This window comes from Gobio gobio, assembly GCF_949357685.1.
Source record: "Gobio gobio genome assembly, chromosome: 3".
NCBI lineage: Eukaryota > Metazoa > Chordata > Actinopteri > Cypriniformes > Gobionidae > Gobio > Gobio gobio.
The window spans coordinates 45010489-45028970 of NC_137099.1; the positions used below are offsets into that span (position 1 = coordinate 45010489).

The 18482-nt window shown below is 36.0% G+C and overlaps 1 protein-coding gene across 1 annotated transcript; it reads left to right on the forward strand.

Moving 5' to 3' along the window:
* Positions 1-2323: 2323 nt before the first annotated feature.
* LOC307124173 (uncharacterized protein) lies at positions 2324-4587 on the forward strand (the record flags this gene model as incomplete). The annotated part of the gene is made up of 7 exons (XM_079813221.1): positions 2324-2383; positions 2462-2506; positions 3290-3343; positions 3481-3678; positions 3791-4006; positions 4328-4408; positions 4555-4587. The coding sequence occupies 7 exons, from the start codon at positions 2324-2326 to the stop codon at positions 4585-4587; spliced, it is 687 nt and encodes a 228-aa protein (XP_079669347.1).
* Positions 4588-18482: the final 13895 nt, after the last annotated feature.

The window sequence follows — 18482 nt, forward strand, 5'->3', positions numbered from 1 at the left end:
ACCGGAAAACCGGAAGTGGCGCCGGGGACTGTGTCATAATAAAAGTCCCGCCGGAGACTGGCTGCGTTCGAAACCTGCAAAACGCTGCCTTCGGAGGACACATTTCAAGACACGGAGGCACGTCCGAATCTAATGTTAGTTTCACTTCCTGTCTCCTGAGATACCTTCATCTGATCGATTTTTGAAGGCAGCGGATTTGTATCCTTCGCTGCCTTTGATATCCCACAATCCTGTGCTTTCCATTCTGTGACAGTTGAGCTGGGGAAAAAAAGATGGCGTCCAAAAGTTGCGTTTGTTGGTCACCAACATTTTCCACTTCCGATGTCATTTCTAGCGAGAAATTACTAATGTAGTAATTCAATATTTGTTTAGTTCTCACCAAAGCTCTCTCTATTTTGATGTAGATCATTAAAATGTTACACTGCCTAAGAAGTCTGTCTGAAATTAGTTTTGTTAGGTGCCTTCATACACAAACGCTGCCTCACAAGCCATTGTCTGATAAGGCAGTGAGGCAACGAGTCAGCTCCCTAGGTTTTCCGACGCAGCCAGAGTCATAATAAAAGGCCCGCCGATCTTCTTATTAACAATCGCTCCAGCGGCCTTGCTCAGCTTCATACTACAGTAATGTTAATAATCACATCCATGAACATGATTTCTGCCTGAGTCCTACCCTGATTCTTTTCCACCGGCTGTGAGGTGAAGACCACATGTCCCAAGATTCTGCGCTCAAACGTGGCGTCATCAAACTACGCCTTTGTTTTGAACAGGCGACCTCTAGTAGACGGAAAAGTTACATAGTGCACCTTTAAGCAAAATGACTTGTGATAAATATCACATTTGTGTTTTGTTTGTTTGAGCTGTGCCCTCTACTGTACAGACGTGAATTTGCATTTCCTTCTGCCCAAAGCTTTTTCATTTCACTTTTAGTGTGGAAGGGCCTTTACATTTGCCAAAATAAAACTTTTGTTTGATTCAAAACAAACAAACAAGCAATTCCAGCAGGTGAGAAAAAGTACCACAAAAGTAACATGATGCATTACTTTCCATGAAAAGTAACTAAGTAATGCAATTAGTTACTTATAGGGAGTAGGCTATATCTATTATATTGCAATATTACATATATATTATATTGCAATATTGTAGCACATTACTTTTAAAAGTAAATTTCACCAACACTATTTTCAGTAGAGTGCAATATGTTTTATTTAAAACTATTGTGCATATCAAGATCAGAACATAAAATGTTTAGGGTTGTAACTAAGACAAGAGGTGAGCTTCAACTTTCAGATGCAAGGACCTTTCTTGCCCCCCATATATCCATACACCCATCCATCCATCCATCCATATCTCGCCAGGTACAGACAGAACCTCAAATAAATATATATTCTGCTAGATGAAAATTACATCTACAGCAAAAAGACTGGGAAAAAAATTACACAATCAAAAATGTTGACTAGATTCTAAAATAGAATGTAGTCTAAAATAGATACTAAATAGTGTTTTAAGATATTTGCTGATTGTATTATAATGCCATCTACTGGACTCTTAAGGTTGCTCATTTTAGAAAAGCGGTCACTACAGCGGTGTAAATACAAACCATTTCAGTCTGGTTCTTCTGTCTGGAATACTCAGCCCCTAAAACATGTAATTATGGAGTGGAGATGACCACACTAATTGCTATAATTTTTGTTTTGAAGAGAATGATTCAATCTGTTCGTCTTGTTTTTTTCTTTCTCAGCCAGACAATAATTTGTCTCCTTACCTCACAGAGCAAACAGCTCCTCATTCAGCCTGCTTATTAGTCTGTGAATCTGTGATAACGCTCTGTCCTGATCTCAGCCATCTCTTTCATCTGTTAAGCATTAAATGTTTTTAATGACTTACTATAATATCATAATGATAGACTTCTTATTTCATCAACGCACACTATACTTACAGACATACTCAAACCCAGACAATAAATTGATGAAAACAATTAGCAACTCAAGTTTTAAGGTGTTTGACCATAATGATATATGTGCATATATGACACGTTATGGACAAATTGAGAAACATGACACACTGCATGTGTCACAAATGTAAGCAACCTGATATTATAAGAGGGCAAGCACCAGTTTAAAAGCAAAGGGGAAAAGACGATAATAGTTTGCACTTCTGCTCTGCAGTGAATGTACTTTTATTCTCTCTAATATTGTGCATTTATTGACTGTATTATTAGTAGTACTAATATATATAGTATATATAGACAGTACTAGTTATATTTCTGTTTTAAAAGTCGACTTCGGTATTTGTTTATTTGATTTTTCATCCACAGCTTACCAAGATGAAGTTTCAGGCCATCTTTTCCATGGCTGGTCTTCTCAGCATTTGCACTTGTGTTCCTGTAAGTGTACATTTATTCAAATTAATAATAATGGTTTCAGTTTGAACCTATAATAACAAACCAGTTTGTATTTCGCAGATCTACCAGCCACAAATTGGAATTATTGCAAGTAACAGTAATGAGGTATGTATTAATCATAAATGATGTATTACTGTAAATGTTAAAGATTAAATTACACTATACCTTTCAAGAGTCAGTAATATTTTTTTAAAGCCTCTTATGCTCGCCAAGGCTGCATTTATTTGATCAAAACACATAAAAACAGTAATATTGTAAAATATTGTTACAATTTAAGATAACTGTTTTCTATTTGAATATATTTTAATGTATTCCTGTGATGGCAAAGCTAAGATTCTTTGGAAATCATTCTGATATGCTGATTTTGTGCTCAAAAAACATTTCTCATTATTATCAATGTTGAAACAGTTGTGGCTGCTTAGTATTTTTGTGGAAACTGTGATCATTTTCCCCCCAGGACTTATTAATGATAAGAAACTTCAAAAGAACAGCATTTATTTGTAATGTCCTATAATGTTTTTACTGTCAACTTAATTTAATACTTGCTGAATAAAACTAAAATTTCAAAAAAAATTATAATTTTAAAATAAAATAAAATAAATCTGACTGATCCCAAACTTTTGTGTGGTTACACTTTATTTTAAGGTGACGTTGTTACAGTGTAATTACACAAATAAGTTCTACATAACATTATTTAACTACATGTACTTACTATAGGGTTAAGGTTTGGGTAGGGTTTGGATTAGGGTTAGTTGCTTGTAATTATGCTTAATTTACTGTTATTATTGGTATAGTAAGTACATGTAACATGCCTGATACCTTAAAAAAAAGTTTTATCTTTTGTTTTCTGTTAAATGCTCACAAATGTTAATTGTTCCTTCCTTGTAGGTTTTGCGTTTCAATGGACTCACTCTGTCAGGTTTGGGTTTGGGTCAAGCACAGGTGATTAAAAAAAATAATAATGTTTTAACCTGTAGATTTGCTTTTTGGAAACACATGTACATTTATTCTAAATGATGGTGCTCTTATTATAATGAGCTTATTTGAATCTTGTAGCTCTTTGCTTTCTTTCTCCTTAGGGTACTCCATTTTTTTCCCCCTACCTGTTCCAGCAGCAGCTCCCACAAGTGCTGAACTTTAACCCTGCGATGCAGGGACCCTTCTTTCCCCCTCAAATAAACCAGCTGAACCCAGCACAGTTGCCCCCATTGCAGCAGGAACAGCCTATCCCTGGCTTCGGTCCCAATAACGGCGTACCAGCACAGAACCCTCCTCCGGTACAGACAAACTTCAGAAGAACATCACACACACTAAGTTTTATTGGGCATAGACGTTGATTTAACTTATTATCACTGATTCTTTGGAGAGTAAGTCAAATTTTGTTTCTAGGGTTTTCCATTTTTCCTGACAAATCTATATCCTCTGAGGAACACTCCTGTAAGGCTGATCCCCAACCAGAATGCTGGCCCAAATGTTCAAGGCCAGGGTACAATGCAACCAATGCAACCCATGCAACCAATTCAACCAATGCAACCCATGCAACCAATTCAACCAATGCAACCAATGCAACCAATGCAACCAATGCAACCAATACAACCACTACAGGTATTGTAAAAACTTAACATTTTCTCCTCCTTTTTAATTGATAATTTAAGCAAAAAAATGAAAATAATAAATCTCACAAATAAAAATGAATAAATGAAAAGTGAAGTTCTTTTGCAAAGAAATCACAGAACATGCATTTTTGTTTGACACATCTCAAAAATATTAAATCATTTATAAATAATTGCTTAAATAAATATTTGTTATTATTTTTTGCATTAACATTTAATGTTAAATGTTTCATTACTCTAATGTAATATCAAGGGACTTGCATTTATGTTTTCTTCTCAGACAATCTTAAAGACAATGTTTCACATGTTTCAGAACAGGGGGAAGGCAGTAGACCCGAAGGTAACGTCTGCTCCTGAATATCGAGGTGATCGGCCCGGTCCTGGAACTGTAGAGGTAATGCAAACGTAATCTTGCATCATCATTCAATTTATTCAAGTTTTCTTTGGTTTAAACATGACAAAAACATGGCTGGACAGAATAATTGCTGTCGAATTTCTAGACATGTTAGTTTGTTTATTAACCAATCCTGTCTCTGACAGGGGCATCCTGGCTTCCCATTGTTTGAGCCATAGGCTCAGAAGACTTCACTATTAAACAGGTATTAGAAAGTTTTCTAAAAAGTTTATTATAATGGAATATCATACCCATTAGTTTATCAGAATGTAAATTTGTTGTTGGTTTTCCAGATATCCCACCACGGAGATCCCTCACAGGAGACATTTTTGTTCAATTTGGAAATATCATATGTTACCAAACAAATAAATGGTGTTCAATTAATTTTGTCTGTAATGATTTATTCCTGTTCAAAACACTCTTTGTACTCTATGCTTGTATGTATTAACAATCAAGAATAAAATAAGTGATACACTTCGGTGACAAATTTATTGCAGTTTTTATTAAATCCACACAGAAAAACTCAGGAGATCACAGGAGGACACATTAATACAACTACGGTAAATAAAGATGACACCAGACAAAGGAACTATGGAAACACGGGGCTTTAATAGCATAATCAATGTTAAATGGAACAGGTGTGAGAACTAAAACATCCAGGGAAACAAATTAGAGAACACAGGCAGGCAGACAGGCAAACAAACAGGGAAAACAGAACACACAGTGTTTTAATGAGCAGATTCTCAAAATTAATAAAGAAGTAAATCCAGCAAACTAAGAGTAAACAATCACCAAGAGGCATTAATGAGTAATACAATAATAATAATTAAAAGTCTATATTTCAATTCTATGCTGAATTATATAATAGTTGGATGTCCACCTGTAGAAAAAGAAAAAATAAGTTATTTAAAGTCAAAATTTATATTTGATTTATTGTAGGCGCAGCAATCTGCCCTACCTGTGTGATTATTGCATATGGTTTATTCCTAGTTTGTCCCTTGATCACTTTCAGACTCCGCCTGGAGAATCAGAGTCAAATGCAATGTTGGATAAATCAATAAAACAAGTGAATATAAAATGCCTACTCAAATAATTCAAAATCAGCGATCATTCTCTTGAGGACCAAAATACTGACCTTCATGAATGCAGGGAGCTGCAAAGACAACCAGGACATTCAAAAGATCAAGAAAGAGAATGCTGTTAGCTGAATAAAATATTCTGACAGGTATTCATATGTTTCGGATTACTTACAAGCTGTGTAATTCCATATTCAAATGAGATTCTTTGCTGTGGGGAACAAATTTGCAATAGACTGTTATAGTTAAAAACAACAATAACAGCAACAAGATTTAGTCCCAGATATGGAATGTGATTAATAGACTACAGACAAGGTAGTTTATTGTATTTGACTGACCGTTGCAGTTGGGTTGTAGATGAGCTTCACATAAGGCTGTTAGATAGAGATACTTTTAATCCTTTTATATATGTTATATTTATATTTATTTGATATATTTTCATAAAGTATAATGAATGTTTATTATAGTGCCTGTTACCTGAGGGCCATATGAGGAGAAACCGTGACCATACTAAAAGTGAGAAAAAAAATAATTAAATGAAATAAAGTAGTTACACAACAAAGAAATCATATGAAACTTATTTTGCAATAATAATAATAATAAATAATAATAATAAAGATTTATAGGCTAATCAAAACAACTTTACCCCCAGTTCCTGAGGCCTATTCACTCCACCCTGTAATTTAGTCACAAATGGTATGCATTATTTCAACATGAAACATTTCTAAAACAGTGACTTATCAAAATAAAACTAATCTGTATTACCTTTTTTGGTGGCTGCATCTGTCCTCTACCCTGGAAAGAAGAACGTATTAATGAATATCATTAATCTTAACTTATGCTTTCTCATTACTTTTTGCCCATTTAAATGATATATCTCATTATCTGTTCAATACCTCAAATTCAACAATGTATGAGATAAAAACATATTGTAAAATGTTGTGAATGGAAAGTGTATTATCTTTACATGTACAGTTCACTCACTTTTGGTAAGACAAAGACATTCTCTCCCTGGAAGCAAAAGCAAAAATTTATTCGGATTCTATCTATTTTATTGTGTTTCCATATCTTAAAATATATAAGGTTATAACTGAAAACTACAATTTCCTCAATTTTGTGGCATTACCTCCTTTAGATGGAAAGCGCTAACATTCTGTTGAAGGGGACAACATATTTATTTATTTAGTCATAACATTGTAATTTTGGTCAACTATTTCTAAGTACAAAACAGCAACACAAAGAGTTTCACTCACCTGCACAGTGACATTGTCAGCCTATATGTTCATCCAAGTGGATAAAAAAACAACAAACAAAGATTAAACACAGATTAGAGACTTCAAATGCATTCCGTTAATGGCATTCAATGTCTTTGGGTAAATTATCATCATCTTACCTTGAAGATTGGAATGAACTGTCTGTTGTCCTAGAACATTTATAAAAGTGATCTCATAAATCCAAATAACAATTGAACATAAAACGGTTCAATCCAATAATGAATCTGTTTAATTAACAATTTGTTAAGAGTACATTAATATAAGTAGTATGAGCCTACCATCATGTTGGGACTAAGGGGTCTTCCAAAGAGTGGATTCATGTGAGTCTCTCTGCCTCCATCTACTGGAGCTTGAGTTGGCTAAAGGGTTTTAACAATAATTCATTTTCATATTTCAGCAAACTTCTAACTTTTAAAGTTCTATTATTCCACATTAATAATAATATTGAATTCAATCCTGTTTGCCCGGTCTTAAAGACAGTTTTCTGAAAAATAATATAATTATTTTAATATAAAATGACAAAATTACTAAATCTGCAGTCTAACTTACTTTGTAAGATGGTCTACCAGCTCTTCCATTCCTCTGTGGTTTTCCAGTTCCTTCCCATCTATGCCATTGTCCGCTCATCTGTGTTCCCTGGTACAGCAGAAGATACAACTAATGTTTATTGTACTGCATAATGACATCAAAAAATGCAAACAATATTGAAAATGTTGCCCACCCTGCCTCCTCCATTTTGACCAGGGAATGCTGGATCTTGTCCAAATGGAGATCCATTAGATGGATCTTGTGCTTGTTGCTCTGGTCCATTTGGATACAATGGGCCCACCGAATCTGGCTATAATTATAGCGTCAGTTGACATTTTGAAGTTAAACCTTGAGTCATGCACAATTTGAATCTAAAATACTACAAAACTTACAAAAGCTGGACGTCCAAAATTCTGCTCTCCTCTCGGTCTGATTGGAGTTCTGCCCGCTGGCTGAGGCACTTTTCCTCCTCCATTTACTGGCCCTGGGAAATATCTCTCTCCATTCACTGAGTTAACTTGATCCCACTGGTCTCTGTCACTGGGCTACAAACAAGACAATATTAAACCATAATAACAATATATCCAATGTTATGTAGCCTACTTTTCATTAGCCGCTATAAAGCTAAAAATGTAAACAGTAAAACTTTTTGTAGCTACAAACGTGTTTATAACTAAGACAATACATTAAAATATAGAAAGAAATACCAGTTTGCAGATTGCACTTTATTTTACAGTATGTGCACTTACGTGTACTTTCTGGTGATATAACCTGAACCCATTAAGGTTAGGTTAGGTTTCAGTTATTACCCAGTTATTGTTATTGCTATAAGAAGTAGTATGTACATGGGGAACCGGACTGTAAAATAAAGTGTTACCAGTTTGCAATATAATAATAATAAACTTTATTTTATAAAGCACCCAGCTTCTCAAAGCACTGTACAAGATAAGCAATACACAGCACAATAAATAAAACGATACAAGTAAATGTTAACAAGCTAGTTTAAAAAAAGATTTAAAAATGTCAATGGCTTCCCTAAGTTTAAGAGGGAGAGAGTTCCAAATGGAAGGAGCATAAATAAAAAAAAGGCCCTGTCACTCTATCCAGCAAATTAGATTGTGAGGAACGTAATCTGCAATTTGTGGTATAAGGAATTAACAATGTGGATAAATAATGTGGAGCCATGTCAGGTAATGCTTTGTATGTCAGTGTATATAGACCTGGATATCTTCAGCATTGAAGTGATAATAGAGGCCAAGCGATCGCAACAGATGCCCAAGTGCTGACAAATAATTATTGAAGTGTAAAGGGCCTAAAACTGAGCCCTGAGGAACACCAATAAGTACAGAGCCGTAACCACCCATAAAAATGAAATGGGAATGGTCAGTAAATAGGATTTATAACAATTTAAAGCTGTCCCCGATACACCAAAAAATCTTTCAAGGTGGGTAAGTAAAAGGCTATGATCAACAGTTCCGGAAGTGGCTGTAAGATCAAGAAGGATGAGAATTGCACCAGAATTAGAAGCCATCAACAAGTTATTGGTAACCTCGACCAAAGCCGTTTCAGTACTGTGACATTTACGAAAACCTGACTGAAGGGATTCAAAAAGGTTATTAATTGTAAGATGGTTACACAAATGAGAGGCAACAACGTGCTCAAGTATTTTTTTAGGAAAACCCTCCCCCCAGAAGATTTGAGATGGGACGAAAGATTTTTCTCTTTTTGGCACAGGAGTTACAGCAGCAATCTTTAATACCGTTGCAACAACCCCAGTCTGCAATGAATCATTTATAGTAGGGCACAAAACATTGAAGCAATATTTAAATAAGCTTATGAGAATAGGATCAAGCAAGCAAGTGATGCTAGATACCGCCCTTTTGAGTGCTGTGAGAAATGAGTGAGAGAAATACCAGCAAACCCAGATGATATATCAAGCAGCATAATGAGCCGTTTTGTAAGCTACAGTTAAAAATAACTAGAAGCCAGACACATTCAATTTATAAATGGCCATGCCCACTCTCACGTTAAAAATAGGTGAATACCCAAGATAAATGTCAATGAAAAAAAACACGAATGTTGCTACTCACCTGAGCTGCCACCACAACACACGACAATACCACCAGAAACCACATTGCTTCTGTAAAATAATAATTATTTTCTGAATTAAATATAATTTGATGTACTTTAATAGTAACTGATCTTAATGTCTCACTAAAAAGGTTTCCTTTTCAATGTTTGTCCCCGATTCCAGCTCTGTCGCATTGGTCTTGCTTCTCTCTTTATAAAGGCCAGTGGTTGAGCAATTGTCACTGTTGTTGTGGCTTATTTGTTTTGACCAAGGACTTATCAATTGTTAGAGAAATTGTTAGTTACAACAAAAAAAATACTAATGCAAAACTGAAGTCATTTAAGGTGGTCAAAATACAACAGTATAGGCATAATTATGTTAGTCTAAGCATTTGATTTCATAACCATTGCACAATTCTCGAGTCTCTTACAAGTCTGTAGGAGGGATTTTACTGATTGCTAAACTAATTTGTTGCCTTAAGCCCACCTAATGTTTTAGGATTGACCTGTCTAGTGCATTTAGCAAGAGCAGTGAGGGTGAGGTGTTTGTTAGGAAGCAACAAAACAGAGGGGTGTGTTCAATCACTGTATTTAAATCCTCAGGCTTCAGAGCAAAATATTATTCTTCCTAAAATATTATTGCTGTTGCTTTGGAGAATCATCTTTGACAGAAACATGAAGACAGTAATCCTATTTGCATGCTTTCTTGGTCTGACTTTGGCTTTCCAGGTATGTTTCAAAAGCTATACTCTTCCAGTTGCATGTGTAAATACTGTGACAATTATAATAATGATTATTATTACCGTTATTAGGCTGAAGTTCAACAGCGCTTGGCTCGCTCATTATCCAGCTCGGATTCCGACGAGGTTTGTCAAAAAAAAAAAAAAAAAGTAAAATTCAATGAAAACTATCAGCATGTTTGTATGATTGTATCTCTCATCATTTATCTTATCAGATTGAAGCCTTTCGCCCCTTTCTGTCTCAAATGACCTTCGAACAGTTTCTTCAGCTGCTGATGGCCCTTTCCTCTGGAAATGTCCCGGCTCAAGCCCCTACCTCAGGGCCAGCGCCAAACCCTGCCCCAACCCCGGTGCCAACCCTTGCACCTATCTCAGCACGTTAAGATCTCCTTTGTTGAGAGCAGTTGCAATTTTAAGTTTATATGAGACTGTCAAAGTAGTGATTAGAAAAGCTCTTTAGATATAGTGATATTAGCCTAGAAACAACAAATAATTAAAATAGTAGAAAAACCCTCTCTTTACACTCTTGAACATTAGAATAATTTCTTGACAAGTACAAGTACAAGTTAAATAAATTGTCCATATAGGGTCTTCTGTATTTGTTGTTGTCCTCAGTGTATTTCTGCAGTTTGTTACCAATAAACCAGTTTTGATTTTATATCTTTTGCTGCCTGTGTGTGATTCAGGATTCAGGATGTTACTTTCATTTAGACATTTTTAAAAACATAACTAATACATTTCACATACCAGACTTCATACAGCACCTGTAGAAATAACACAATGCAAAGTGCTAACATCGCAAAGAAGGAATATTAATATCAATGTGTATTAGTTTTCTTTAAAAATTGCTTACATACTAAAAGTGGGTATACTTTATTTTAGGGTTCAGTTCTTGCTATTAAGTAGTTGCTTATTAGCATGCATATTACCAGGATATTGGCTGTTCATTAAAAGCACATAATGCCTTATTCTGCATGACCATATTCTACATCCCTCAATCCTACCCAACACCGAAACTTAAAGGGTTAGTTCACCCAAAAATTAAAATTATGTCATTAATTACTTACCCTCATGTCGTTCGACACCCGTAAGACCTCCGTTCATCTTCGGAACAGAAATGAAGATATTTTAGTTGAAATCTGATGGCTCTGAAAGGCCTCCATTGGCACAATGGCACGGTTCACTCTCAAGACCCTTAAAAGGTACTAAAGACGTCGTTACAAAGTCCATCTCACTACAGTGGTTCTAAAATAACTTTATAAATCGGCGAGAATAGTTTTTGTGCGCAAAAAAACCCTAAATAACGACTTACATAGTGATGACGATTTCAAAACAAGGCATCATGAAGCTTCGAAGCGTTATGAATCAGTGAGCCGAATCATGATTCGGATCGCGTGTCAAACCGCCAAACTGCTGAAATTTGGCGATTCAAACCGCTGATTCGACTCGCTGATTCATGTTAGTCGTTATTTAGGGTTTTTTTGCGCACAAAAACTCTGCAGGGTGCTAGAGCACACAGGGCCTGAGTTTATATAACTGAATTTATAACCAAAAAAATCAAAAAGTGTCTCTTTTTTTGGGGTGCTTATTACAGCCCAGACAACATATACTTACATGTTTATCACTTTTAGCAGTGGTTTATGAAACTTCAAAGGGTTTCCTTTAAAACGACACCAAAATTGTGTATTTAGACCAGCTGTGTGTGTATGGGAAGCTTTTCAATTTGTAGGCCAAATCCAGGTGGAAATCCCAAAAATGGACCCAGAACTTAATAAGCAGTAAATTAGGAGTTTATTGAGGCAAACGTCATAGTTAATAGTGAATATGTGTTCCCCATACTAAAGTGTTAACAAAAGTGGTACTTGAGGCCCACTCAATGAAATTATTCACTCTTCAGACTAATTCTGCTGCAGCTGCAAGCACATTATCTGCTTTACACAAAGTTTGCAAATAAAAAACAAACTTTTTACAAAATGCTAAACACACTTAATATTTAAACTAATATATACGTCGTTCAAAAGCTCTTATGTTTCTTTTGGAAAACACTGCCATTCAATACTGAATATTTATATATACATATGCATATATGCAAGTCCAGTCACCTTTATTTCTATAGCGCTTTATACAATACAGAATTTTTTAGAAGAGTTCAAATAGTTCTGAATGAAGTGTTTGCTTTTGCAAGAGATGTGTGTGCCTGTAATAGGAATGATTTCCTATTAGGATATAATAGAAAATTCAGATGAACAACAATAATCTAATCTAAAACATAAGTAATAATTCATATTAAGTAGTAAGACAAATGCAAATTTTGCATGCCATATTTTTGTTCAAAAACATTACCAAAGATAACTGAAGGTATTCTGGCATTCCATTTATTATTATTTACTTGATTTTAATTACTGAAATAATCTGGCAACAACCGGAAACGTCATATTTGTTTATTGATGACAAAACCAGCAGAGATTTTATTTGCGGTTCATTATGATTAACTGTTACGTGACTGCTCCAAGACTTTGGGTTGGAGATCCAAATGCAGATTTTATTAGAGGGACAATCCAGACACGTAATCCAAAATAAATATTCAGGCAGGCAATCCAAACAAGCAAACAAGGCAGGGGACAGAGGCAAAAGGGTTATCTAAAGACAGGCAAGAAATCCAAAAACCAAGCGACAAGAACCAGGGAAACGCTCAGAGATATAGTGTAACACACAAAACGTTGCAGTGAATGACAGGGTGGACAGGCTAGATATAGGCAGAGGTAATGAGGTAAATGAGACACAGGTGTAAACAATGAGTGCTGATGAGTCCGGACAAAGGATTATGGGTAATGTTGTCTTTGATGGAATGACAGTCCGGGGAGGAGTGCCCTCTTGTGGTAATCAGGGGCACTCTCACTGGTGATTGTGACATTAACAAAGCTCATGTTGGAATGTGCTGAAATGAATGAACATATGATGTTAACACGTCTTGACACAAATAAATCGTAATTATCATATTTTCTACATCATCACTCACTACCCATAAAACTATTTTAAAATATTGCTACATTACTACTGTAATATGCCCTGGCAGAAATCAACAATGGTTTCTTTTTAAGACTTTCGTCATCCTGAAGATATTCTTCCCATATTTCACCTGACATGACTGCAAAAAGTACACACAGGATTTTCTTTTTTTAAAATAGCATAATCATCCTTATATTTATCACAATCATGATATGTCAACTCCATCATAGTAAAGATCCCCCCCTTTGATTTCTGTAGAAATGTACCGATTCCAAATTACATTCTAGATTTGTGAAGATATTTAGAATGATACATAAATCTTAATGAATGTTATTATTTATAATAAAAAATCCCAGTCACATCCAGCCCTATAGGGTGTGCCTTAATCTTTTGTTTTGTTTATGTGTTGCATAAATTCAGTGTATGTATGTTTACAATTATATACCATAAGCGAAGAGACAACCATGTGAATCATTTTCCTATTTCCCAATTGTTGAGTAAAGTCCAACTTGCAAAATACTGAGTGTTTCATTTTTCAAACATGTCAGTATATGTTACTTCTGCTGATTGGCCAGATGCATGTCGATAATGTATATAAATATAGCATTTATAACTGCTGTTTGAATGTCACACCTGAAACAGAGACGTCTCTCGTTCATTTGCCATAAAGGTAAGAAGCAATCTTTGAATCAACGGCATTTGGTCATTTATATTTGGTTATTTAGGAGATATTTTTATCCAATGTCATTTACACAAAAGGAATCTTTCTCTAGATCCAAGCAGCTCTCCTTGAGAACCATGAAATCTTTCCTCCTCGTTGCGTGTGTCTTTGGACTCTGCTGTGCCGTGCTAGTGAGTATCATTCTCTTGCTTTATAATAAACTCTATTTACTGATGTGCATGTGATATTCTATTCCTTTTTTAACCACATCACTGTTTTGTGACATCATTTATAATGCTGGAAATGTGATGAAGATGCAAAATGACCAATTCATTTCTTTTCAGGCACAGGATGAAGAACATCGAGATAAGCGCTCATCAAGCCACTCCTCAGAGGTCAGTTAGAATTTTCTTCTTTTTTTTTTGCCATTGCATAAAATTATTTGAATTAATTGATCATTTTAACTTAATTTATGTAAAAACATATAATGTACATAAATCATATAAATACATTCTGAATATGTCAGTACATGTTTGTCTTCATTTTGAAAATCTGTTGCATGTAGACTCTTTTTCAATGGAAATCTTACTCTGTTCTTCTACTGATATTCCTACAGAGACGACCTGGAGGCTTCTTTAACCCATACCAATTTCAGCGTCCTTATCCTTACCCATACTTTCCCCCTAACCTGCCTCAGCCTCAGCCTCAGCCTCAGCTTCCCAACAACAATGCCCTCCTCAGCCTCTTGCCATTCATCTTAGCACAGCTGGCATCCGCTGCCCCTGCCCCTGCTCCGGCCCCAGCTCCTGCCCCGGCCCCGGCCCCTGCACCAGCCCCTGCCCCAGCTCCAGCTCCAGCTCCAGCTCCTGCTCCAGCTCCTGGTGGGAGATAAATTACCAATTAAATTAAACTAAGAAATGTGTCTGAATGCACATTATAATACCTGCCTCTTGCTCTTGCTATGTTAAAATAAATAAATAAATAAATAAACTTTACATCATTAAATATATTTGTGTTTGTGTTATGCTTTCTATTTTTTTTTAAAAGGTAAATGTATATGAAGTACATAGAAGTGTGCCTGTGTTAGGATATAAGTTAATGCTGAGTATTTTTGCTCTTGATATCATAAAAAAGAAAACATAACACTTTATAATAACTGCATGTTATGAATCATTTGTTAAGCATTAGTAAATAGACATTAATAAGCAGTTTATAAATACTGTAAATGCTGTAATCTTGATTTATAAGCATATCTACAATGTGTTTAATAATTGTATTTACATACTTTATTAATGATCAAATGTATAATTTCTAAATGAAGTATTACATTATTTACAAACCAGTTATTAAGGAGTTGTCAGTGGTTCATAATATCATTTAGAAAGTGTAAGTAAATGATTAATAATCTATTTAAATGTTCATTTATACATCTTATTATTTAGACATATAGTAATAACTCAGTGTGTTAATGAATGCTTTATTAACATGTATTCCTACTGTAATTCATGGTTAATTCAGGTTATAAAACATTTAGTAGGTGTCAGTAACTATTTTTGAAGATGGAGACAATTCTTTGAACCGATTCGTTCAAAAACACTGATTCTCTTGCAAATGAAACAAGTCACTGACTACATTTAAAATTGAATACTCTCTGAGTAGGTACATCTTTGAAATAAGTAATTACTTTGTTAAAAAGGTATGTTCTATACAGTATGAATGTGTGTATGAATGTAATGTGGACATTACACTGCATTAGACATGCTGTCATTGTCATGTGACCTACCAGCATCAGATGTGTCACTTCACAGCCATTCACAAATCCTCTCCCATGGCCTCATGGGATAGTAAAGTGTCCATTGGATGTACACTTCAGAATCTAACCAGAAGTAGTAGGTCATCACTTTACAACTACTGTTTTATGAATACTGTGAACTCGAACATATACTGTATATTGTTTTTCACCTAATAGGGAAGTATGAAATATCATGTGCAGCCATGTATTATGTCTCTTGCGCTGTGGAGGAGGATTTGTAATATTGTGAACTATACAGGAATATATCCAGTGCATCCGGAAAGTATTCACAGCGTTTTACTTTTTCCACATTTCGTTATGTTAAGTTCAGCCTTAATCAAACATGGATTAAATTCATTATTTCCCTCAAAATTCTACAAACAATACCCCATAACGACAATGTGAAAGAAGTTTGTTTGAAATCTTTGGAAATGTATTAAAAATGTACATAACTATTCACAGCCTTTGCCATGACACTCAAAATTGAGCTCAGGTGCATCCTGTTTCTACTGATCATCCTTGAGATGTTTCTACAACTTGATTGGAGTCCACCTGTGGTAAATTCGGTTGATTGGACATGATTTGGAAAGGCACACACCAGTCTATATAAGGTCCCACAGTTAACAGTGCATGTCAGAGCCCAAACCAAGCCATGAAGTCCAAGAAATTGTCTGTAGACCTCCGAAACAGGATTGTATCTGGGGAAGGGTACAGAAAAAATTCTGCAGCATTGAAGGTCCCAATGAGCAACCGTGTCCTCCATCATCCATAAATGGGAGAAGTTTGGAACCACCAGGACTCTTCCCAGAGCTGACCACCCGTCCAAACTGAGCGATTGGGGGAGAAGGGCCTTAGTCAGGGAGGTGACCAAGAACCTGATGGTCACTCTGACAGAGCTCCAACGTTTCTGGAGAGAGGAGAACCTTCCAGAAGAACAACCATCTCTGCAGCACCCCACCAATCAGGCCTGTATGGTAGAGTGGCCAGACGGAAGCCACTCCTCAGTAAAAGGCACATGACAGTGGGCGTCAGGCACCTGAAGGACAATCAGACTATGAGAAACAAAAATCTCTGGTCTGATGAAACACAGATTGAACTCTTTGGCCTGAATGGCAAGCGCCATGCCTGGAGGAATCCAGGCACCGCTCATCACCTGGCCAACACCATCCCTACAGTGAAGAATGGTGGTGGCAGCATCATGCTGTGGGGATGTTTTTCATCTTCCAACAGGGAAATGACCCTAAGCACACAGCCAAGATAACAAAGGAGTGGCTACGGGATAACTCTGTGAATGTCCTCGAGTGGCCCAGCCAGAGCACGGACTTGAACCCGATTGAACATCTCTGGAGAGATCTGAAAATGGCTGTGCACCAACGCTCCCCATCCAACCTGATGGAGCTTGAGAGATTTTGCAAAGAAGAATGGGAGAAACTGTCCAAAAATAGGTGTGCCAAGTTTGTAGCATCACTCAAAAAGACTGTAAGGCTGTAATTGGTGACAAAGGTGCTTCAACAAAGTATTGAGCAAAGGCTGTCAATACTTATGTGATTCGTGATCATATTTTATTTTTAATTTGAAAAGATTTCAAACTTCTTTCACGTTGTCATTATCAGTGTTGGGAATAACGGCGTTATAGATAAACGGCGTTACTAACGGAATTACTTTTTTCAGTAACGAGTAATCAAACGAATTACTGTTTCTTCCGTTACAACGCCGTTAGCGTTACTGAGGAAAAAAAATGCGGCGTTACTATAATTGAGATCATTGAAGCGGTTTTCATCCGAACAGGCTAGGCTCTCTGTCAGTCGGACCTGCAACGCGTGTGTGTGTGTGTGTGTGTGTGTGTGCGCGCGCCAGCCATGCGTGTTGGGGGTTGGGTTGGGTGGTACACATAACTGATGATGATTGGTGGGTGGGACACAACGTTGAGGTTGATAGGTTGAGTTCACACACACACACACACACACACACACACACACACACACACACACACACACACACACACACACACACACACACACACACACACACACACACACACACACACACACACACACACACACACACACACACACACACACACACCTATGACGCACACGCCTATGCACAGTCAGCGATGGCAGTCCAACGACTTCAATGGTAGCTTTCGCAAACTGAAAGTTTAAACACTACTTTTCCCTCGTTGAGGTGAAAGGTAAAAAATTTTATGTAACGTGCAGCTTATGCCCAGGAAGAAAGTGTCTATCCACGTCGGTGGCAAGTAATTCTATTTCTAATCTAATGAAGCCTCACGTCATCACAGCCACAACATTAGTGGCTAAAAACCCAGGTGATAACGTGAGCTCCACTACTAGAGGAGTAGTAAAGAAGTACTGATACCATTTACACAATATTTACACTATAGTAGGTCTACTGATAATATTTACACAATATGTACACTATAGTAGGTCTACTGATAATATTTACAATAATATATTGAATTTGATAGGTGTCTCACATTGTCCCACAGCAACATTACAATAGTGTACATTAATGTACAATGTTTTATAATAATAATTTATTCTATTTAGTGTCCAATTCATTCATTTAACATATTTAATATTGGGGGAATCCAAGTTATTTGATATATTTGAACATTTGAAGAAAAAAAAAGTAACACATTAGTTACTTTCCCTGGTAATTAGTTACTTTTATAATGATGTAACTCAGTTACTAACTCAGTTACTATTTGTAAGAAGTAACTAGTAACTATAACTAATTACTTTTTTAAAGTAACGTGCCCAACACTGGTCATTATGGGGTATTGTTTGTAGAATTTTAAGGAAAATAATGAATTTAATCAATTTTGGAATAGGGCTGTAACATAACAAAATGTGGAAAAAGTGAAGCGCTGTGAATTTCCGGATGCACTGTATATTTTTCTT